This window comes from Antechinus flavipes, chromosome 4 (assembly GCF_016432865.1).
Source record: "Antechinus flavipes isolate AdamAnt ecotype Samford, QLD, Australia chromosome 4, AdamAnt_v2, whole genome shotgun sequence".
Taxonomy (NCBI): domain Eukaryota; kingdom Metazoa; phylum Chordata; class Mammalia; order Dasyuromorphia; family Dasyuridae; genus Antechinus; species Antechinus flavipes.
In genome coordinates this window covers 17,994,961-18,016,284 of record NC_067401.1, presented here as the reverse complement: position 1 = coordinate 18,016,284, position 21,324 = coordinate 17,994,961, and the positions used below count along the sequence as shown (strand labels likewise).

The following is a 21,324-nucleotide window of genomic DNA, read 5'->3' as shown; positions in this document are numbered from 1 at the left end:
CAGGGCACCTTCCCTGTAGAGGCCCAGGAGGCGACTCCGTTCCGGGTCTTGAACCTCACAGTAACTTGGCTCCCCCAAACTCCCTTATTGAGGCAGCAGGGACCGCTCGCCAATGTAATAAATTAAGGCTCTGGACACTGAGCAAAATGCAGAGACGACTCTGATTAAAGGCAAACCTTTGAACTCAGGGCGGGAAAAAGAGCCACCACGGAGACGAACGGCATTCGGGAGAAAGCCCAATGGGACGACAACTTTGCCTTGATTGGGTCTCAACCATTCGCATCTCTGCCTCATTAACCAAGATGGCGGCCTATCATTTACATCTCAGTAGATCTTGTTCGTTAGAGAAAACGCTCCAAGTCCTGAGCATTTGAGTTTTATTTCTTCGTGGTGCTGGTCAGTAGACTTGGGAGAGCCCATAATCCGACCTCCTCCGCCTGGCGCTGGGTAACCCTTCGCTACTGCAGGAGCTGGGCTCCGACACTCGGCCAGCCTCATTTTTGGTCCCTCCGGAAGCCACAGGGGCCACGTCCAGTTCCCAAGGGGCCAGGGCGGCCTGCAGCAGACTAGCGGTCCGAAGGCCCGGGCTCCGCTGCTGGGCTGCCCCCTGGAGGAGGGGGAGGGCTTCTGACTGACGGACCACGTGGGAGGTCCCGGGCCTCCCTGACACTGGGGACGTCCTCCACAAAGAAGTCACCCAGAGAGGTAGGGAGCAGCCAGGCCCGGGTCCTGCTTAGAGCCAGTGGGCCCGGCCGGGGAGCAGCAGCCCCCACGGGGACACAAAGGGGGGGACACAAAGGGAACGGGCGCGGTCGGCACTGTTATGGACTAGAGAAAACAGGACTGTAATGCTTTATTAGAGGTAAAGCCTCCAGGTCATTACAATATAAAGTACAGGCCCACCTACATAAATAACGCATGAAGGAAAAGCTCTGCCCGCTGGACACAGACTCCTGGCCCAGGAAGGGCTTCGGGGGCTGCCTTCTGGCCCCCTTAGGGAGGGACGTTCTTCCCCAGATCAGAAGTTTAGGGCTGGAAAGCTCTTGGAGGCTGTTCAGTCCAAACCCCCATTTTGCAGATGAGAAAACGGGTCCAGTGAGTAGAAACCTGCCTAAAAGGCACGCAGGTCAGGAAGCAAAGGGTGAAATCGGAACCCAGGCCTTTTGCTCACAGACCTAGGGCTCCTTCCACCTTACCGCTGGGAAAAGGCCCTCCTTCTGACGGGAAGCAAGCAAGACAGAACCAGGGCGATGAAAAGCAGACCTTTGGCCCCGCGGTGGGGGGACACCAGGCGTTCCGGGGCCTTCCTTCACCTGCCCGAGCCCCCCCAGCCCGTAGAGGATGAACTTCTCGGCCGGCTGGGCCGTGGGTCCCGTCCACAGTGTCCTGGTGCCGCCGCCCGCCGATCGCAGGGGCTTTGTCCAAGCGGAGCCGCTCCGGGAGGGGAGGACGAGGGCAGCGGCTCCTGGGTGAGTTGGAAGGGACGTCCTTCCTCCGGGACTCGGCTGGGATGGGTGGGGCAGGTCGGGCAGGCCGGGGCTTCCCAAAGACAGGTTTGCTCACTGAGGAAAAGAAGGGGGAAGGTCCAGGAGTTACCGAAGGCTCTGCTCCCAGCATGCCCCGCAAGGAGGTCAAGGGACAAGAGTAAAAGTAATCGACCGGACAAAATCCCTCATTGGCCACAGAAAACGGAAACCTGCTAACGCTGCGAGTCCAACAGATTCCGGCACAAGGGCGGCTTCTGGACCGAACCTGGGGGGGAAGAAGGGGGGCCGGGGCTCCCACTGAGGAAACTAACCTACTCTGTCCCCGAACTTGGGGTCTTCATTCCCCGGGGGCACTTAGGATGTAAGTGACGTCCCGGGTCAGTATGGGAAGAACACAAAGAAATGTAGGAAGATACAATAATGACACCCAGCTCTTATAGAACACAAGATGTCGCGTGGACATAACTTTTTGTAAAGCTCTTTTCTTACACATGGGGAGCAAAGAGAGCAGGACCAGACGGATGATACAGTAGCTTCCTGCAAATAGGATAATGGCGGCAGCCGAGGGAGCTCCCAGGCTGGGGGTCTACACCAGACTATCACAAGCATGGCTCCCTCCTCCCCAAGTCTCACTGATAAGAGGTGGCACTTTAGGAACCCTCCAGGCCACGGGAATGTGGGCAGGATTATTACCCATGAGCCTTCGCTTTACCTTCTTACTCCACGAAGCCCACGTCTCCATTCACATAATCTGGCTCGCTGGAGTCGTCCTCCGGGCTTCCTGGAGGAGAGAGAGGTCCAGGCTGAAACCTCGGGGACCCCTATTCGGGCCATCCCATTTGGGGGGGAGGGGGCCCTAGGGGGGTACAGTGCTTAGTGCGGGGCATGGAGCGGGGAGGAGTCATCTTCCTAGCCTCAGACACTTAGTAGCTGCGTGACCCTGGGCAAGTCATTTAATCCTGTTTGCCTCAGTTTCCTCATCTGTACAATGAGCCGGAGAGGGAACTGCCAGTCCGGAAACTGCCAAGAAAACCCCAAACGGGACGGCGAGGAGCTGAGACCAACATGAATGAATCTCTGGGGGTCCCTGGAGATTCTGGTCCCCAAGGCAGGTAAAAAACCCGAGGGGGGGGTCTTAGCTCCCGGAGCCTTCCGCCCCCCAGTCTGAATGTGAGGAGGTTGTGACTAGCGTCCCCTTCTGGGCGGCCCGTTAGGGGATAAGTGCATGCTGATTGGTCGGGCCGGCTTGCTCCTGCCTTTCCCCGCACAGATGCGCCTTCAGGAGGAGTTAACCCTTTGTGGTTTTTAACAACTGCCAATCAAAAGGACTTAGCGGCGGAACCGGAGCAAGAGCGGGGGCTTTGGGGAGTCCTGAGCTTCTGGCTGTTTGGTTAATTGGTCACGTGGGGCTTTTCCTGCCCCCACGTGGGGTTTGCTCGGCGGAGATGCTGAGTTACTACTTCGCCCTTTCTTTCCGCAGCTCATTTTACAGGTGAGGAAACTGAGGCAAACTGGGCCACGCGGCGAGGGCCTGGAAGAGGGTTCGAAGCCGGGGGCTCCCGACTCGCGGGCAGACACTGTCTCGGGGCCTGGGGGGGGAGGGGGCAGGGCTCGAGCCCCACTCGCACGCACCGAGCGTGGGGCGCGTACTTTCCACTTTTACCGACTGTCTCCACTGCTCGATGGAACAGGAGTTCTGATAATCCGCCGATTCCTCCGCCGCCGCTGCAGGCAAAGCAGAGAGGGGGTTGGGGGCGGAGCCTGCGGGCGCGCCCCCGAGCCCGCCTTCCCGGGCCCGCGCTCGCCCTCTCCCCCAGGGACCCGTGGCGGGGGCGGGAGGGGAAAGGTCGGGGAGATCTGGTCCCGCGGGAGGGAGGGAGCAAAGTCTGCTCGCATTTACGCAGCGCCTCAGGCTTCCAGAGCCCTTTACAGCCGCCGCCGTCTCGCACCCCGCCCCCGTCTCAGTTTCCCCTTCTGTAGAAGGAGCTGTTCCGGCTGGCTCCGGACCCCTCTGAAGGAGCAGCCTTGTCCTGCCCCTCCCCCCCGGACCGAAGTTGGGAGCCGGAGGCCGCCCCGTCCCCAATCCGGGGACCCCCCCTCCCCCTTACCTTCCTCCATGGGTCTGCAGATCAGGATGTTCTCGTAGGAGATCGTGTCATCGTCGTCTGTGGGAGGCGGGAGGAAAGCACTGAGGGCCGGGAGGGTGGGGAACAGGGATGTCCCTGCACCTGCCGTGGCTCCAGGAGCCCTCCGTGATTCCCCCTCCCCCCAATCCCGTGTCTCCGGGTGCCGGGTCCGCCTCGCACTGGAGAAATCCAGCCCCTCCTCCCCCGGGACTCTCTATTCTCTAGGTAAAGCCGAACAGCCACAAAAAGCGGGGTGAGCGTTCCGGGAAGGAGACAGAAAGTGCGGGAGGCCGGGAAGGCTTCCGGCGGGCCTGCGAACGGAGCCTCGAAGGGATCCGGGGCTTCCCAGGGGCAGCGGGGAGGAAGGTGTGTGATAGGCAGGGGGCCCGGCCAGTGCAAAGGCCCGCAGGGGGGAGATGAGCCCTGGATGCAGTCACTGCCAAACTCAAAAACGGGAGCGAGCCCGGAAGGGGACCTGGCCCAGGGAGAGCCTGGAACCGGGGCCACGAGACGGAAAACCGTTACAAAGGATGCCGTCGGGGCTTGGGGAGAGTAGCTCTGGGGAGAATTAGGGAGGACCCAGGAGCTGTGTGCAAGTATAGAAGAGGCTGTCACCCGGTCGCCCAAAGGACGAATCGGAATGAATTCATTACATTTAGGAGGAAAAAAAAATTGTAGGCAATTGGAGTTAAGTGACTTGCCCACAGACACACGGCTGGAGTCTGAGGTTACATTTGAACTCAAGTCCTCCTGACTCCAGAGTCGGTGCACCCTCCGGCCATCCCAAATTCACTGCATTCCCCCCCCCCCAGTCCCCCTTGACTCCTTCCTCATCCTCTCTGCCATTTCCCACCTGTTGCCAAATCTTGGCAAGATTTGGTCTCTCGAGTTCCCATCCCCTACCTCTGCCCTCCTAGAGCCGTCACCCCCATCCGGACCGCCTCCATCCCTCTCCTGGCCTGTTCTCCCTGTTAGTCTCCCTCCTTCCAGATTTCCCATCTCCAATTCCTCCTCTTCACAGCCATCAAATCATATTCCTTTTTGTTCCTATTTTAAAATTTTCATTTCATTTCATTTCAAATATTTGATTGAATTTATCCCTTCTAAAAGGGATACACATACGTCCCTACCTGGGAGCTGCATTAAATTCATTGGCTTTTCTCTTTCTATTCCCTATTCCCGGGCACAGTCTGGTGATGAATAAATGCTGCTTGCCGGCACTACCTAGCTTACAAGTATTTATAGCAAAAGTCCTTTGTAAACCTTAGGCAAAAAGCGCTTGTTCTTGTCAGACCTCTTCCTCCAAATTGGTTTTGATCTTATAGTTGACAATTGTGTAAATATCTGTATTTATTACCTTCATATTTGTGTTGTATATATTTTCTTTTTTTTTCCTCCCCTTGAGGCAATTGGGGGTAAGTGACTTGCCCAGGGTCACACAGCTGGGAAGTGTTAAGAGCCTGAGTGTGATTGGAACTCAGGTCCTCCTGACTTCAGGGCTGGTGCTTTATCCACTGCGCCCCCTCGCTGCCCCTTGTTGCATATATTTTCAAATGTCCTCATTGTCTCCCTCATTAGGATAATCGTTTTACTTTCTTTTTTTTTTAGGAAGTTATTCTCTTCTTTCTCCTGACACCTTCAGAACCCAGTAGTGTGGCATACAGTCGGTGCTTAATACATACTTGATTGATTGATTGTTTCACCCATGCTCCTGTTTGGAATTTCCCTGCCCATCCCCTTTGCTTTTTGAAATCCCAACATGCATCAGGGTCGAGTTCAACCATCCCCAGTCCTGTGGCCCCCTTCCTCCCTCCTTCTCTAGCTCACACCCACATCTGGAGTCCTCCCTACCTTTTAGTTGCTTCGGGAGCTGCCCAAGGTTGTAATAATCTGTCGAAATGGGATCTCTGGAGGAGAAAAAAATATATATGAGATGCCCTCTCCAAGATGGCTCATCCTGCTGAGGTGTCAGGCTGGCAGGAGGTCAAGGTCGGCCTTTCTGAATTTCCTTTCCCCCTCCTCCTTTCCCCCTCCCAGTTGTTTTTGTTTAAATGTTGCTATTTAAGGTTGTTTATTTTGCTTCTCACCCCCTCATCCCTCCCACAATGTTTATGATGTCAATAATTTCCATCAGCTCAAAGGGCAACTTCAAATTTTGTTTTTCTATTTCTAACCACATTTCATGAAAACAGGGCTCTCTCTTCTCTCCTGACTTATTTGGGCTCAGAGAGCTACTGTGGACAACAGCCACCTGCCCCACCCCCAGTTTAGGTTATAAAATCATCAGATGTAGAGATGGAAGGAACCTTGGAGCAGAAGAGAGAAGCCAGAGAAGAATGGAAAGACAGACAGATGTCCATGGAGGAAGGAGAGCCAGGGGGACAACATACACAATGACCATAATCAGGGGAAAAGAAATATAAAATGACCATAACCAGGGGGAAAGACATACACGATGACCATAACCAGGGGGAAAGAAATACACGATGATTATAACCAAGGGGAAAGAAATACACAATGACCATAACCAGGGGGAAAGAAATACATGAGGACCATAATCAGGGGAAAGAAATACACAATGACCATAATCAGGGGGAAAGAAATACACGATGACCATAACCAGGGGGAAAGAAATACACGATGACCATAACCAGGGGGAAAGAAATACACGATGACCATAACCAGGGGGAAAGAAATACACGATGACCATAACCAGGGGGAAAGAAATACACGATGACCATAACCAGGGGGAAAGAAATACACGATGACCATAACCAGGGGGAAAGAAATACACGATGACCATAACCAGGGGGAAAGAAATACACGATGACCATAATCAGGGGGAAAGAAATACACAATGACCATAATCAGGGGGAAAGAAATACACAATGACTCTAACCAGGGGGAAAGAAATACACAATGACCATAACCAGGGGGAAAGACATACACGATGACCATAACCAGGGGGACAAGATACATAATGACCATAACCAGGGGGAAAGAAATACACAATGACCATAACCAGGGGGAAAGACATACACAATGACCATAACCAAGTAAATGGAAAGGACAATGACATAAAAATAAAGTTTTGGGGTCAAATTCTAGAGAACAAGTTTGGCCCCAAGAAGAGAGACTGGAGGTGGGGAATAATTGGATAGGGGCAGGACACATGGATGGAACATTGCAGAGACTGTCAGGCTTTTTCTTTGCATCACTTAGTTTCTCTCCCCCTTTTTCTAAAAAAGAAACAAACCCCCAAACCCCGAAAACCTTTGTTCCAATAGATGGGAGGGAGGAGGAAGGGAGAAAAAGATATACCAATTATAGCTAAGTAAACAGAAGATAAAATGTTACAATTAAAGAGTTGTAGGTTGTAGAGTAGCTGTAGAGTTAAAGGGACTATAGGGATTAAATTTAGTCTAATCTCATTTTTATAAATGAGGAAAAAACTTGGCCCAGCAGGAAGGATGCTGGGTTTGGAATCAGAGGGACCGAGATCAGACTCTCATTTCTTCTGCTTGCACCTATATGACTTTGGGCAATTCATTATCTTTAGGCCTCAGTTTCCTCAGCTGTAAAATGAGTTGCTTGGACTGGATGCTCTCTCAGGTTATTTCGGCTTTAGATAGATGAACTTATAGTCCCGGAGGGCAGGCGATGTTTCCATCAGAACTGGGGTCTCTCCTATCCGACTAGAGCAGGGAAAACTTGGAGTAAGTGAAGAAATGAAAAGAAGAAAGGAAGGAAGGAGAGAGGGAGGGAGGGAGGGAAGAAAAGAAAAAGAAGGAAGGAAGGAAGGAAGGAAGGAAGGAAGGAAAAAAAGGAAAGAAGGAAGGAAGAAAAAATAAAGAAAGGAGAGAAGAAGGAAGGGAAGGGAAGGTAGGAAAGAAAAAAAGGAAAGAAGGAAGGAAACAAAGAAGAATGGATAGATGGATAGACAAGATGGATATACAAATACATGGATAAATGACTAGATAGATGGATAGATGGATTGATAGATGAAGAGGCAGAGAGATGGATGAATAGAAAGATATAGAGATGGATGTATGAGATCAGTAGATAAATGGATAGATATGGAAGGATGGATGAACAGCTAGATGGATTGACAAGATGGATAAATGGATGGATAGATGAAAAGATGGATGGGTGGGCGGATGCATTGATAGATGAATGGATTACTTAATAGATGAGTACATAGACAGGATGGATAGATAGCTGTCACTGGATCTCAGTATTGGTTTTGCATCTTAGGAATTTTATTTTATGTATTTACAAGCAGGATCCTGAGCAGTCCCTGGGTTTCAGCAGACTTTCTAAGGGCTCAGTGTTAAAAAGCCCTCTGGGAGGGCAAGGACTGTCTCCCGTTATACCAGGGATGGCCTCCTTGCTCCCGGTACTGAGCCTGGGGGTTTGCTTATCTCCCTGTTTTATTCTCTGCCTCCCCGCCCCCCACCGGGTCTGAAGTTTGGAGCCTCTTTTGAGGCCTTGGGAAGGAGATGGGCCCAGAGGCGTCCGGCCTGTGACAGAAACATCCGGAGTTCAGAAAGGGGTCCGAGCGGCCTGGTTCTGTCAGGTGAACGTCCCCACCCCCTCCCCACTTTTCCATCCCCCGTATATAACGAGAAGGAAAGCCAACATGAAGGAGGCCCCACGAGAGGGAAAAACCAGCTTACACATAGGAGGGCTCGGATTCTCTTCTGCTTCCTGTAAGGACAAGGATTTGAGGAGAAAATTAGGAGTGAGCACCCTCAGATCCCCCTTCTCATCTTCACTGGTCTCCTCTGCTTCTGTAGCGGCTGGAGAGCCAGCCAGAGCCAGAAGAGCTGGGTTCGAGTCCTTTCTCTGACATGAGCTGCCTGGGTGACGCCAGGTGAGTCACTGTGCTTGGCAACTCCATCAGACAATGAGCCTCGGTGGGGGGGGAGGGGTGCCAGTCTGCAAAGGAACGAGTTTCCTCACCCGGGAATTCCCTGAACTATCAAAATCAGAGACCCAAGGGGCAGCGAAGTGGCGCAGTGGGTAGAGCACCAGCCCTGAAGTCAGGAGGACTTGAGTTCAAATCTAGCTTCAGTTCTTAATACTTCCTGGCTGTGTGACCCTAGGCAAGTCACTTAACTCCAACTGCCTCAGCAAAAATAAATAAATAAATAAATAAATGATAAATCACAGGCCCAGTCTTTATTGCTAAACTGTGTTTTTCATGACCTTTGTTTCCAAGTCCATCCTTCCCTTTCTCCTCCCCAGCCACGCGTTAACAAAGAGTTTAAAAAAAACCACAGCTAGCATTTATACATCGCTTTAAGATTTGCAAAATGTTTTCCAAATATTAACTCATTTGATCCTCACAACAATCCTGAGAGTCAGATGCTATTATTACCCCCCATTTTACAGATGGGGAAACTGAGGTAAACAGATTTGCCCAGGTCACCCAATAAGGAAGTGTCTGGGGTCGGATTTGAACTTGGGTCATCCTGATTCCGGGTAGTGCTCTACCAGCCCCAGCTGTGATGTGGTGGAACTACAGTGATACATAATATATTTCTGCAGCGTTATATATCCATAGTCCCTCACCTCTGCAAAGAAGGGAAGGGTGAATTTTCTTATCCTTTCTTTCAGACACAAGATCAAATACTGTAATTGCATAGAATTTAGCTAGCTAAACCCTCTTTTGGGGGCAGCTGGGTGGCGCAGTGGATAGAGCACCAGCCCTGAAGTCAGAAGGATCCGAGTTCAAATCTGGTCTCAGATACTTAACATTTCCTGTCTGTGTGACCCTGGGCAAGTCACTTAACCCCAATTGCCTCCGCAAAAAAACAAAACACAAAAAACTTCTTTTTAATCACATCATTCCCCACCTCAAAAAAACTCAACCCTCTGAAATCTAGGGAAGGTAGCCAGCTCTTCCTCCTCCCTCCATTTTGTAGATGAGCAAACTGAGACCCAGATTCAGGATAAGGATTTGCCTGCAGTCTCCTCATTAGATTGTGAGCTCGGAGGGCTGGGACTCTTCCTTCTTTCTACATCCCTGTGGTTAGCACACTGGCACATAGTAGGCACTTAATGTTTATCGACTGACTGAGGGAATTGGAACTCAGTCTTTTTGACTAGTCCACTAAACCACACTTTCACATTCCCCTACTCCTCTCTGCAATTTATCCCCAACCCGACTTGTCTGTCCCTTCACACCCAACATCCTCGAGCGAGCCGGGTCCCAACGTGTCGGGCCCATTCCCGATCCCGGTCTCCACTTACTCCCCTCAGCTGAACCAGTCTCACTGGAGCTGCTGAGCTCTCGGGCCCTTTGCCCGAGGGGAAACTCCAGCTCTTACTACTTGGGTGAGTCACGTTCTGTCCATGTGCCTCAGTTTCCTCAGCTGCCAAAGGAGGGGTTTGGATTCCATGGTTCCGGAGCCCCCTCCGACTCTATGCAGTAGGAACTGCAAGTGTCGATTTTATAGGTGGGGAAATTGAGGTTATACGTAGTCAGGGACCATGAGTCCATCATGACATGGCTGCTTCCTTTGGAAAGGTGCAGATCGAGAGCGTGGAAGGGAGGGCGGAAGAGCTCGCGGGATCCTGCATTTAGAGCCAAACCCGCTCATTTTACACTTGAGGAAACTGAGGCTTCACGGGATGAAGTGTGTCATGGGCATGGCAGGATTCGAATACAAGCCCCTGGTTTTGTGTGCCGGGAGGGAGCAGACTTTCTGACAGGCTGACTTACCTTTCCTGAGGTTCTGATACCTGGAGGTGTCAGGATCTGAAAGAAACCGGAAGGTATCGCTATGGGGTCCCCGGCTTCGATGGCCATTCCAGACACCCTGGGTGCCCGGGGGAGCCTCTGCCCCCTGTGGCTGTCCGGGGGGAGACCGAGTTTTCTCATCATCAGGGAGAGCTTCTGCTTTGGATACGACCCCTGAGAGAGTCAGTCACTCACAATGAGGGTGATATCAGAGCCTTTCTCTGAGCACAGGGTGATGTCGGGGATGGAGAGCTGGACAGGATGATCTTGGGAGACTTTTTAATACAGTAGAAAGAACTCTATTCAATAGGTTTGAATCCTACTTCTGATGACACTACCTTGTGTGTCAAACACCGAACCTCTGTGCCTCAGTTTCTCCAACTGTAATACTAAGGGCTTGGAATAAATCACCTAATCTCTCTGTGACTCAGTTTCTACATCTGTAAAATGAAGCAGTTCGGGGGAACAAGGTCCCTTCTAGCTCTAAATCTATGATCCTATAGGATCTCTTTTAGTTCTAAACTTCTATAATTCTTAAAAATAAGAATTCTCAGCCTAATGGTTGAGAAACTTGTTTTTTTTTTTTTAAATATATCTTCAGTTTTGCAAGGGTCAATGCTGAAAAGTTACTCATGCATATATCTTGTAAAGAAAAAGCTGTAATAAAAAAATGAAAAAATAAAAATATATCTTCATGGGGGCAGGTAGGTGGTGCAGTGGATAAAGCACCAGCCCTGAAGTCAGGAGGACCTGTGTTCAAATCTGGTCTTAGACACTTAACACTTCCTGGCTGTGTGACCCTGGGCAAGTCACTTAACCCCAATTGCCTCGTGGGGAATATATACATATATATATATATATCTTGATACCTGTATTTCAACATAATTGACTTCCTTTAGAATTCTAACTTTTGTTTTCAGAGTTTAAAAGCATTCTGGGAAGGCATCAATTGGCCCAAGGGTTTGGATATTCTCAACAAAACCCATCAGGAAGAGACATTTAAAATAACCATCCACAGTAAAAAACACTTGGGAGTCTGCCTGACAAGAAACACTATTTGAACACAATTACGAGCATCCTTCATCGCAAGACAGTTCGGAGAAATAAACATTGCTCGGAGGGAGGCCAAGCCAATATAATAAACTCTAATAAAAGCGACACTATCTCTAGCTGCTAAGTGAGGAAGTAGAGTGACCCGAGTCCAGTCTCTTGGGTAGAGACAATGCCCCGACACCCTTCCGGGAGGGCCGGGGCTGTGCTTGCGCCAGGTCCATGTGATGGAGAGACCAGAAGAGACCTCTCCTGATAGAGCTGACCAAGAGCTCAGGCTTAATCAAGTCCCAGACCACAGAATCACAGCTAATCCAACCTGAACAAGAAGCCCCTCTTCAAAGTGGACCCACAAAGGGTCATCAGCCTCAGGACTAAAGTCTTCGAAGGAGAAGGAACATCCTCCTCTAGAGACGCTTCCCTCCCTTTTGCACAACTCTCACCCTTAGGAAGATTTCCAAGACAACAAACCGAAGTCTTCCCCTTGGGACCAAGTGGAGAAAGTCTAATCGCCCTATTGCTAAGATTTCTCCAAACCGTGTCAGCCAGCTTCTGCCGGGCCTAATTCCCACCTCTCCAACTGAAAACATGGACTTCATTCCCCAAAAGCCTTCACTTTATCCGGCCCAGATCCAGGTCTTCACCTTCATTCCAAACCTTTCCCCCCCCTCTGTTTGAGCCCTCAGCCACGTTCCAGCAGCCTCTTCTTCCCAGCAGTCTCCTCTCCATTGGAACAGGAATTCTGGGAGGGGAGGGGACCGTCTCCCTTATTTGTGTTTCTGTTTGTTTAGCCCAGCACCTAGCACTTAGTGCATCTTAATCCATGTTCCGCCTGCCCAACCGACTTGTATGTGTCTGTGTATCTGTCTATGTATCTATGTACGTATGTATCGTTTGTGTATCAGTGTATGTATATATCTACTTATCTGCACATCTGTTTATTTATCTATCCATCTATTTTTCTTTCTGTGTATCTATCTATCCATCTTCCTTCCTTTCTCCCTGCCTCCCTCCCTGCCTCCCTGCCTCCCTCCCTCCTTGCCTCCCTGCCTCCCTCCCTCCCTGCTTTCTTTCTTTCTGTCTGTCTTTCTTTCTTTCTTTCTTTTTCTTTATTTCTTTCTCTCTTTCTTTTTCTTTTCCCTTTCTTTCTTCCATCCATCCATCCATCTATCTATATCTATCTATCTACCTATTGATCTACCTATTGATCTATCCATCTGTCTGTCTATCCATCTGTCTGGCACTCTAGTATCATTGTTATTATTAAAAGATTTAGAGCTGGAAGGGACCTTAGAGGACAAGTTTTTCATTTAACAGATGAAACAACTAAAGAGTGGTGCAGTGGCCAGAGCACCAACTCTGGGATTGGGAAAATCTGAGTTCAAATCTGGCTTGCTAGCTGTGTGACCTTGGGCAAGTCACTTAACCTTGATTGAAAGAAAGGAAGGAAGGGGAGAAGAAAGACAGGAAGGATAGAAACTGAGGCCTGGGGAACTCTACAGTTTCTTAGATTTAGAATTGGAAAGGCCTTTAGATGGTAACTCATCCAAACTTTTCATTTTACAGGTGGCAAAACGGAGGCCCAGAGAGGGCAGTCACTAAGAATTTATTAAGCACTTCCCATGCTGAAAGTTAGTCACAGACCAGATCACAGACCAGAGTGGAAAGGAGCCTTCAAGGCTGAGTGGTCCAACCGTTTCATCTCACTGAGAGCAAACTGAGGCCCACTAAGTGACTTGCCCACGGTCCCACCTGTGGGTTACTAAGGAGACCTTGCTGGTGGGATCCAGGCTGGGAATTCCCAGCACAGGCCCCTCCTCCCTCCAGATGTCTTAGCGCTCTCCAGCCTCCCCTGGCCTCCCTGGGCCTCCTCTGGCCTCCTCTCTGGGACTGCTCCTGGGCTGACCATCCCTGGGGGTCGCCGCATGTGGGAGATCCGGGGAAGGGAAGTCACGCACTTACCTTCTGCCTCAGCCATGGAGTACAGCCATTTGTCCTTCCTGCAAAGAGAACATCCCAGCTCACATCTCCGCCCCACGGGGCAGAGGAAGCTACCCCAGCCCAAGGCCAGACCCTAATAGAGAGTGTGGGCCCGGAGGAGGGTGCCCAGAAGCAGGGGCCGGTCCAGAGGAGGAGACCCCTCCCATTGGGGAGTCAAGGGAGGTTCCAAGGAGGGGGTGGGTAAACCAGAACAATGGAGAACAATTTTTTTTTTTTTTAAGAGCAGCATTTAGAGCACAGGAAGCCACAGGCTGGCCGCCCTACCTGGGCTCGGGGCACTGAATGGCGGAGTATTCGGCCGTCTCGGGGACCATGCCTGCAACTGTTTTGAAAAAAGAACAAGAGAGGCCCTGGTGGTTAGTGAGTCCTGGGGCAGCCCCCCCTAACCCTCCCTTCCCTGACCTCAAGCCCAGCCCTTCCCAGAAGACCGGATGGCAGCCCCTGGCCCCCAAGGCCTTGTTCTTCCAGTTCTCGGACCGGCCCTCCCCAGAACCACAAAGTGCCCGCCCGAGCATAACTGTGCCCTGAGCTTCCCAACCAAGTCCCTTACGGCTGCCCATGAAGTCCACGTGTCCCCACAGTCGCCCCACGGGCCCTCAGAACGTCGGGGCCATCGTGTGTCTCCGGGGAAAAGTAGACCCAGGCCCTGACCGTGCCGTCCCTCCGGAACCCAGAGCTGTGCCAGAATGGTGGGGGCTGGCACCAGAAAAGGGGGGCTGGCACCAGAAAGGGGGGGACCGGCACCAGAAAGGGAGGCCGGCACCAGAAAGGGGGGCCGCATCAGCTCCTCCCCCTCCCCTGTGATCCCGATGGCTTCATCAGAGAGAGTGCGATCAGCCACAGCACCCAAGTTCCAGCAGGCTCGCCCCTCTTCTCTCCTCCCCCCAACACAATTCCCCCTCCCAACCTTTCCCAGTCAGCCAGGTTCCTCCCTCTGGGTACTTACTGGAAAAGGCCCGGGCCACCGCAAAACTCTGCCGTCCTTCGTCCCTGAAAACCGTGGGGGACAAACGCATGAGCGGGTACGAAGGAAAGGTGGGGGGAATGAGATCGTGAGCAAGGATGGAGCCAAGAGTCAGAGGGAGAGGAAGGCCCGCGAGGAGGGACTGGACGTGGAGGAGAAAATGATAGAAAGAAGGGACAGAGAAGAGGGAGAGGAAGACAAAGAACAGATAAATGGAGGAAAAGGTCAGAGGTCAGAGAGCAGGGACAGACAGAAAAGGGGGAAGAGAGGAATGGGTATAACGGAAGTTCAGGGAAGAGGGATGGATGGCGGATGAACAGGAAAGACAGAAAGTCGGAGAACATGAATGGAAGAAGAAGGCTAGAAGTGAGAGAGAGCAGATGCAGACAAGGGACATGGTTGGAAAAGAGGGAGAGGGGTTTGTTCAGGAAGGAAAGGGAAGGGGGATGGGGGGATAGATGGATGGGGGGGTGGACAGGAAGGACAGAAAAAAGAGACAGAACAAAGGAATGGATGGAGGGGAAGGAACAGGGAGGAGAGAGAAAATGGAAAGGAAGAACAAAAGGGAGGAATGAATAGAGAAGAAAACATGTAAATTTCTTGGGGGCCATAGATTGTTCACTTCCATTTTTATATCCCGTGTACCTGGCATACAGAAGGGGCTCAATAAAAGCTTTGGGACTGATTGCATCATATGTCCAACTTTTCAGTCTCCCCAATCCTATATACCCACTCATTCCAAGCTTTTTGGCTGTTTCTGAGTTCACTAATCTTCCGATTCTGCTTTTCTCAATTTGCTTTAGCGAAAGGTAATTTGTTAGTTAACGAAGGTTTTGGAGTCCCACAATGCACTCATGGGAATCTCGGAACAGGGAGCTAGCTTCCTTTGCTCATTTTTTTTTGTTTGTTTCTTTTTTTGTTTTTAACAACTTCAGATGCTGTTTCCCATAATGGAATTAATGATCAGAACTAGGCCTTTGCCACTTTTTCCTTGTTTCATTCCGGAACGCTTTCCAAAAGGATTCTAGAAATCGGCACTTTTGCCAGCAGGGAACGCCGCTGCTCTAGAACCTAGCCGACCTCTCCTCATAAATGTCTTTGACTTACGGTTGTCTCTGAGTCTGATCTCATCACCTCCCCCCCCCCCCCCATTCCCCACCTAGTTATTCCAAATTAGCGACAGTGACCTGGACACTTTGGACATTTCTGCGGGCCGGGGGCAGCCCGGAGAGTGCACTGGCCGTGTCCTGGTCTCTGTTAAATCCAAGGGCACCTCAGGGTTACGATGCCACGAGAAGCACCAGGACTGAAGATCCAAGTAACGGGGCTAGGTCTAGAGGGAGCCATCGCTTGGGTCCAAACCACCCCCCAGACAGGAAACGGCGCTGGCTTTCCAGATTCTGAATGCTTCTTTACCAACAGTCCCCTGCCTCTGAAGACAGAGGAAGAGGATCCTGCCAGCAACTGGCCTCCTTAGGCTCTCAGACTCTCCCACTGGTCCATAATGTCAATATTAGGGATAATCTTCTCCCCTCCTCTCCTCGTTGGTCTCCTCTTCTCTTTTTTCCACTCTCTCCTCTCTCCTCCTCTCTTCCCCTCCCTCTCCTTTCCCTCCCACTTTTCCTCTCCCTTCCCTTTTCCTCCCTTCCCCGTTTCTCTTCCCACCCCCTCCTCTCATCTCTCCTCTCTTCTTCCCTCACTTTTCCCTGCCCTCCTCTTTTCTTCTTCCCCTGCTCTTCTTCTCCTCTTGCCTTTCTCTCCCCATTCTACTTTACCCTTTTAGCTACATCTAGGTCACCCACAGCTGTATCACATGTATCTATAAACTGAGAGAGAGGCCCTGTAGAGAGTCAGCCTTGGCTCGAGGAAACCCTGGGTCCAAACCCAACCTCGGGCACATACTGGCCGTGTCTCTGAGAAAAATCACCTCTCCGGGCTCTCAAGGCCAAAATTATAAGCTGGAGAAAGGAGACCAACCTGCATTGGTAGAGGGTATTTCCTCACCTGGAAGTTGCCTATGTCAACTCTAACTCCACTTTCATCTTTTTTCTCCTCTCTCTCTCTCCTCCCTGTTTTCCTTTATTTTCTCCTTCCTTTCTCCTCTTCCTCCTCCTCCTCTCTCTCTGTCTCTGTCTCTGTCTCTCTTTCTCTTTCTTTGTCTATCTCTGTTTCTCTCTGTTTCTCTCTCTCTCTGTTTCTCTTTCTCTCTGTGTGTCTCTGTCTGTCTCTCTCTGTTTCTCTCTGTCTGTTTCTCTGTCTTTGGCTCTCTCTGTTTCTCTCTGTCTCTCTCTCTGTCTCTCTGTCTCTCTCTGCCTCTGTCTGTCTGTCTGTTTCTCTGTCTCTGTCTCTCTTTCTATCTCTCTGTCTATTTCTCTGTCTCTGTCTCTCTTTCTCTCTGTCTCTCTGTCTCTGTCTCTCTCTCTCTGTCTCTCTATCTCTCTGTCTCTCTGTCTGTTTCTCTGTTTCTGTCTCTCTCTCTGTCTCTCTGTTTCTCTGTCTCTCTTTCTATTTCTCTGTCTCTCTTTCTATCTCTCTGTCTCTCTGTCTGTTTCTCTGTCTCTGTCTCTCCACTTCTTCCCTGAACAGCGGTTCTGAGGACCAGGCCAGGGGACCATGTGCAGAGGCGGCTGGGTGGGTGCGGGGCTGCTTTATCTCGACATCTAATTGAGGTTTTTCTGTTGCAGAAGGAAGTGAGAGCGGGCGAGGGAGGCGGATGTGTGCGGACACTGGCGCCTGGCGCTGCTCCCCTGCACACGCCCTCCCACACAGGCCCCCCCCCCCAAGGGTGTTCACCGGGGGGACGGGGAACCCGGGGTTTGGCCATTTCTCTCACTGCTCTGCCCAAGGACCGGAGGGTCATGGACCCGATGCCGGGAGGGGCCCAAGAGGTCGCCCAGTCCAGGGGCCCTTAACCTGGGTGTTTGGACAGTTACTCGCCAGCTGTGTCTCAGCCAAGTATCTCTGCTGCCAAAGGGCCCGTGGCCCCCGAGGGATTAAGAGCCCTAACCAGTCCAACGCTCCCATTTTTCACAGGAAGAAAGCTGAGACTCGGAGAGGACTAATGGCTGCTCGGGGACACACAGGGTAGTAGAGTCAGGAGCGGAATTCACCCTCGGGGTTTCTGATTTCCAGTCCGGCCCCCCAAACTTGATTTCTCAGTACTTCCCCAGCCTGCAGTAGCATGTCAGCTTGGCCTTTTACTGTTAGGCTGTGTTTACACGTACCGCACGGGGCTTTGTTCTGGGTTTCTGGTTGTTTTTTGGGGGGTGGGGCTCATCAGAGAGGGGTCAGAACCCCATTAGGCAGGAGATTTAATTACAAGTTTTCTTTTGCAGAGGTTTGAGGCAAATGACAAGCAAAAGAAGCCCATCTGGGGCATTTTGTTAAAGAAGAAATGGCGGGTGGAGATGGGGAGGAGGACAATGAGGTGGCCCCATGGATAGAGCACAGCCCTGAGGTCAGGAGGACCTGAGTTCAAATCCAGCCTCAGACATTTAATAGCTGTGTGAACCTGGGCAGGTCATCTAGCCTCGATTGCCTCCCACCCCCACCCCAAAATGGGAGAGATGGAATAGAATGGCATGTCCTGGGGTCAGCATGCAGCCACTTTGCCCCCACAGCTGGGACCACTAAACAGAAAGGTTGGCCCTAAATGTCATACTTCAGAGCCCAATGGCACGGGATGGGGGAGGGGTGGGCAGGACAGGGCAAAAAAAAAAAAAAAAAAGGGGAGAGTCTGCCCTTTACAAGGTGGGAGGAAGAGAAATACCAAGAGTCCAGGAGAATAACATGGGCATGAAGGCTTCTAGAAATCTGGGAGAGATCCAGGGAATTAAAGGAGGGAATTAGGAGCCCACATGCAGGCTCAGGAAGCCGTGAGGGCGGCTTTGGTGACACTAGCCCCGTGATAAATACAGTGGCAAGAACCCTGATGGGAGTTCTAGGAGCTTTGACACTTAACTGTGAGACCTTGGACAAGTCACCTACAGTTTTTCTGGAAGGGTTGGATTACCTCGCTCCTCAGGTCCCTTTTACTCTGTGATTTCATGTCTTTCCAGCCAAGATCTCTGCTCTTATCCTTTTTTCCCAATTCAATTCCATAAAAACGCATTGAGCGTCTCTAAGCCCAATCTCAGACATTTAATGTCTGTACAACCTTGAGCAAAGCCATGTCCCCTTTCCGCTCAGCTTCCTCTTTTGTAAAATGAGGAAGTTGGATTAGACGGCCTCTGACGTTCCTTCCATCTCCGGAGGGAGGAATCCCCAAAAGTGATCAGATCAGGGCAGAAAACAGCATTGTGGGGAGCATGCAGACCCCAGGGAAAGCCGTGTGGGATCCGCCTTCCAAGCTCACCTCTCCCACACGGTGCTGGCCGTGATAACAAAAGGGAATTCTGGACCAGACACAAGCTGCCCCGGATAATCTCGGAAATCCTTTCTGACTGAAGTTCTGTGGGCCATCCTTCCCCCCAGGGAGTCACTCGGTGACCCCGTGACCTGCTGCTTGTCCAGATTTGCAGTTCACTGATGATGCGGGCACGGAGAAGGTGCTAAATTAGATGGCACCAAGTATGGAAAGTGAGCTGGGGATGCCCCATGATCTAAAATGCCCAGGAACAAGCCTAGAAGCATCTTCCTTCAACCAGAAGGGAAGACTTGAGCTGGGAAACATCTCGTAAGTGTCATAAGTGTGATAGTGTGCACAATGCACACAGACATACGGTGGGTCTAGATATATACAGATAAACATTTATCACAGATCTGGAGTAAGAAGGGACTCCAGAGGTCATCTCATTCAATCCTCTCATTATACAGATGACAAAACTGAGGCCCAGAGAAGTTGTCGGGAAGGATCAGGAGGCAGCAAATCATAATAGTTAGATCTGGACTTGGAGTCGAAAAGATCTAAGTTTTATTCCTGTCTTTGACACTTTCAAGCTGTGAGGACCTGGCAAGTCATTCCATCTCCTCTTAATCTCATTTTCCTCCCCTGTAAAATGGGGATAGGGTAGCCATGAGGTGAAATGGATAGAGTAGCCAGGTCTGGAATCAGGAAGACGCATCTGCCTTGGCTACAAGTCCTTCCTAGCTGTGACCCTGGCCAAGTCACTTAACGTTTGCCTCAGTTTCCTCAAATGGCAAACCAAGAAAACCCCAAACGGGATCACAAGGAGTTGGACATGAGTGAAATGACTGAACAAAAAAAAAAGTGGGGATAATAATAGCACAAAGTTGTTGTGAGGATCACAGAGAGAGAGAGAGACAGAGACAGAGACAGAGACAGAGAGACAGACAGAGAGAGAGAGACAGAGACAGAGATAGAGACAGAGACAAAGATAGAGAGAGAGCCAGAGAGACAAAGAGAAACTCTTATATTATTTATATAGCAAACCATTAGAAGCTACAGAAATGCTATCTCTTAAGTGATTCATCCATGGTCCCCCAGACTGCAAGTGACAGAACAAGGATCAGATACACCCCACATGTACGGTCGCTCTCACGGGCAGAAGCCCTCAGAGAAAGGATGCGAGCAAGCTGAGGTCAGTGCCGTGCTGCGACGCCAACGAGAGCTTAGCCCAGGGTTAGCGAGCGGGAAGCAGGCTTACACATACCTCTGCTCATAAAAGATCTGCTTGGACCTCCTCGTGCCTGGAAGAACAAATCCCACATTAGGAGCTGAGAAGATACCCTGGGAGTCTGCTGGCAGAGGGAAGCTGGGCCTGGGGGCCCAAAGAGCAGGCTCGTGGAGAGAAGCTTCAGTCCTGAAGTCCCAGGGCCGAGCTCTAAGCTAGGAGATTGGTCAAAGGGGGATCCATAGGGGACAAGTGAGGGACATGGGTGATCCTTAAGACAAAGTGCCTAAGGATGCCAAGGGGAGAGAATCTAGAACCAAGGGGCAAACCCGAGTTCGCTATTTATTCTAGGTCCTTTTATTTTTCTGGTTCTCAGTTTCCTTCTTTGCTAAATGAAGGGATTGGACTGGGTGGTCTCTAAGGTCCCTTCCCAAGAGATGAGAACCTTATTCAAGGTCGCTGAATCCTACCCACTATGATGCCAGTAGACAGTAAGCACTTAATAATTGCTTAATTCATTCACTTACTGGCTCCCCATCATTTTATAAGGTCCAGAGTAAATAGCAACGACTACAAAATCTCAGAATCTGAGAGCTGGAAGGGACCTCAGTGGCCATCCAGTCCATTTCATCCCCTAAAGGCATCTTCATCATAATATACAGGCTTTCAGTCTCTGCCTGAAGAAAAGCATAGCCTTTGAACTGAAAGGGACCTCAGAGGAAGCTAAGGTAGTGGGTAGCGGGTACAATCTTGGACCTGGAATCAGGAAAACAGGAGTTCAAATTACTAGCTATGTGACTCTGGGAAAATTATTTACCCTCTGTTCCCTCAGTTTCCCCATCTGTAAAATGGGGATACTCCTCCCAGGGTTGTTGTAAAGATCATATGTATATGTGTGTGTGTGTGTGTGTATAATATGCATATGATAACTATTATTATTATTATTATTATTATTGGGCCAAAAGACCTCCAACTCTTACTTACATCCTCCCATTGTTCCACTGGAGAGGACAAAGGAGGGAAAGACTCATTTATTCACTTGAGGACACAGTCAGCAGAGCAGATTTGTCCAGGGGCTGAAGGGAAGGGATGTAGTGTTAGGATATACATAGGAGGGATTCTGGGGGACTTGCATGCCTTACCTAAGCGGGGACACCACACGCACATGCCCGCCACAGCCCCAAGGAGCAGAAGGGAGGCTCCGGCCCCGAGCAGCTCGGTATGGTCCATGTCTCTGGGAGTCTTCTGCCTGCAAGATAAGCCCAGAAGACTCAGTGGCTTGAGGAGGGGAAGGAAACACCCCTGCTCCTTCCCTGGGCTTGGGAGAGCCTTCAAAACTCCCACTGCTTTAGGAAACTTCCTATTGGGATCCCCATGC

General features: G+C 50.7%; 1 protein-coding gene across 3 annotated transcripts in view; it reads right to left on the bottom strand.

The window, feature by feature from the left end:
- Positions 1–836: 836 nt before the first annotated feature.
- LAT2 (linker for activation of T cells family member 2) overlaps positions 837–21,324 on the bottom strand; it is a 42,273-nt gene continuing 21,785 nt past the window's right edge. The window contains exons 2-13 of one of the 3 annotated variants that reach the window (XM_051991950.1): positions 21,089–21,195; positions 19,986–20,022; positions 14,356–14,399; positions 13,674–13,731; positions 13,371–13,408; positions 10,341–10,376; positions 8,290–8,320; positions 5,465–5,520; positions 3,596–3,652; positions 3,138–3,212; positions 2,200–2,268; positions 837–1,562 (exon numbers count right to left, since the gene is read on the bottom strand). In XM_051991950.1, coding sequence (XP_051847910.1) covers positions 2,204–2,268; positions 3,138–3,212; positions 3,596–3,652; positions 5,465–5,520; positions 8,290–8,320; positions 10,341–10,376; positions 13,371–13,408; positions 13,674–13,731; positions 14,356–14,399; positions 19,986–20,022; positions 21,089–21,176 — 585 coding nt within the window. In that variant the 5' untranslated portion in view covers positions 21,177–21,195 and the 3' untranslated portion in view covers positions 837–1,562; positions 2,200–2,203. Of the gene's footprint in view, positions 1,563–2,199; positions 2,269–3,119; positions 3,213–3,595; positions 3,653–5,464; positions 5,521–8,289; positions 8,321–10,340; positions 10,377–13,370; positions 13,409–13,673; positions 13,732–14,355; positions 14,400–19,985; positions 20,023–21,088; positions 21,196–21,324 lie in introns of all 3 variants that reach the window. The other 2 variants (XM_051991951.1, XM_051991949.1) reach the window with 2 other exon arrangements.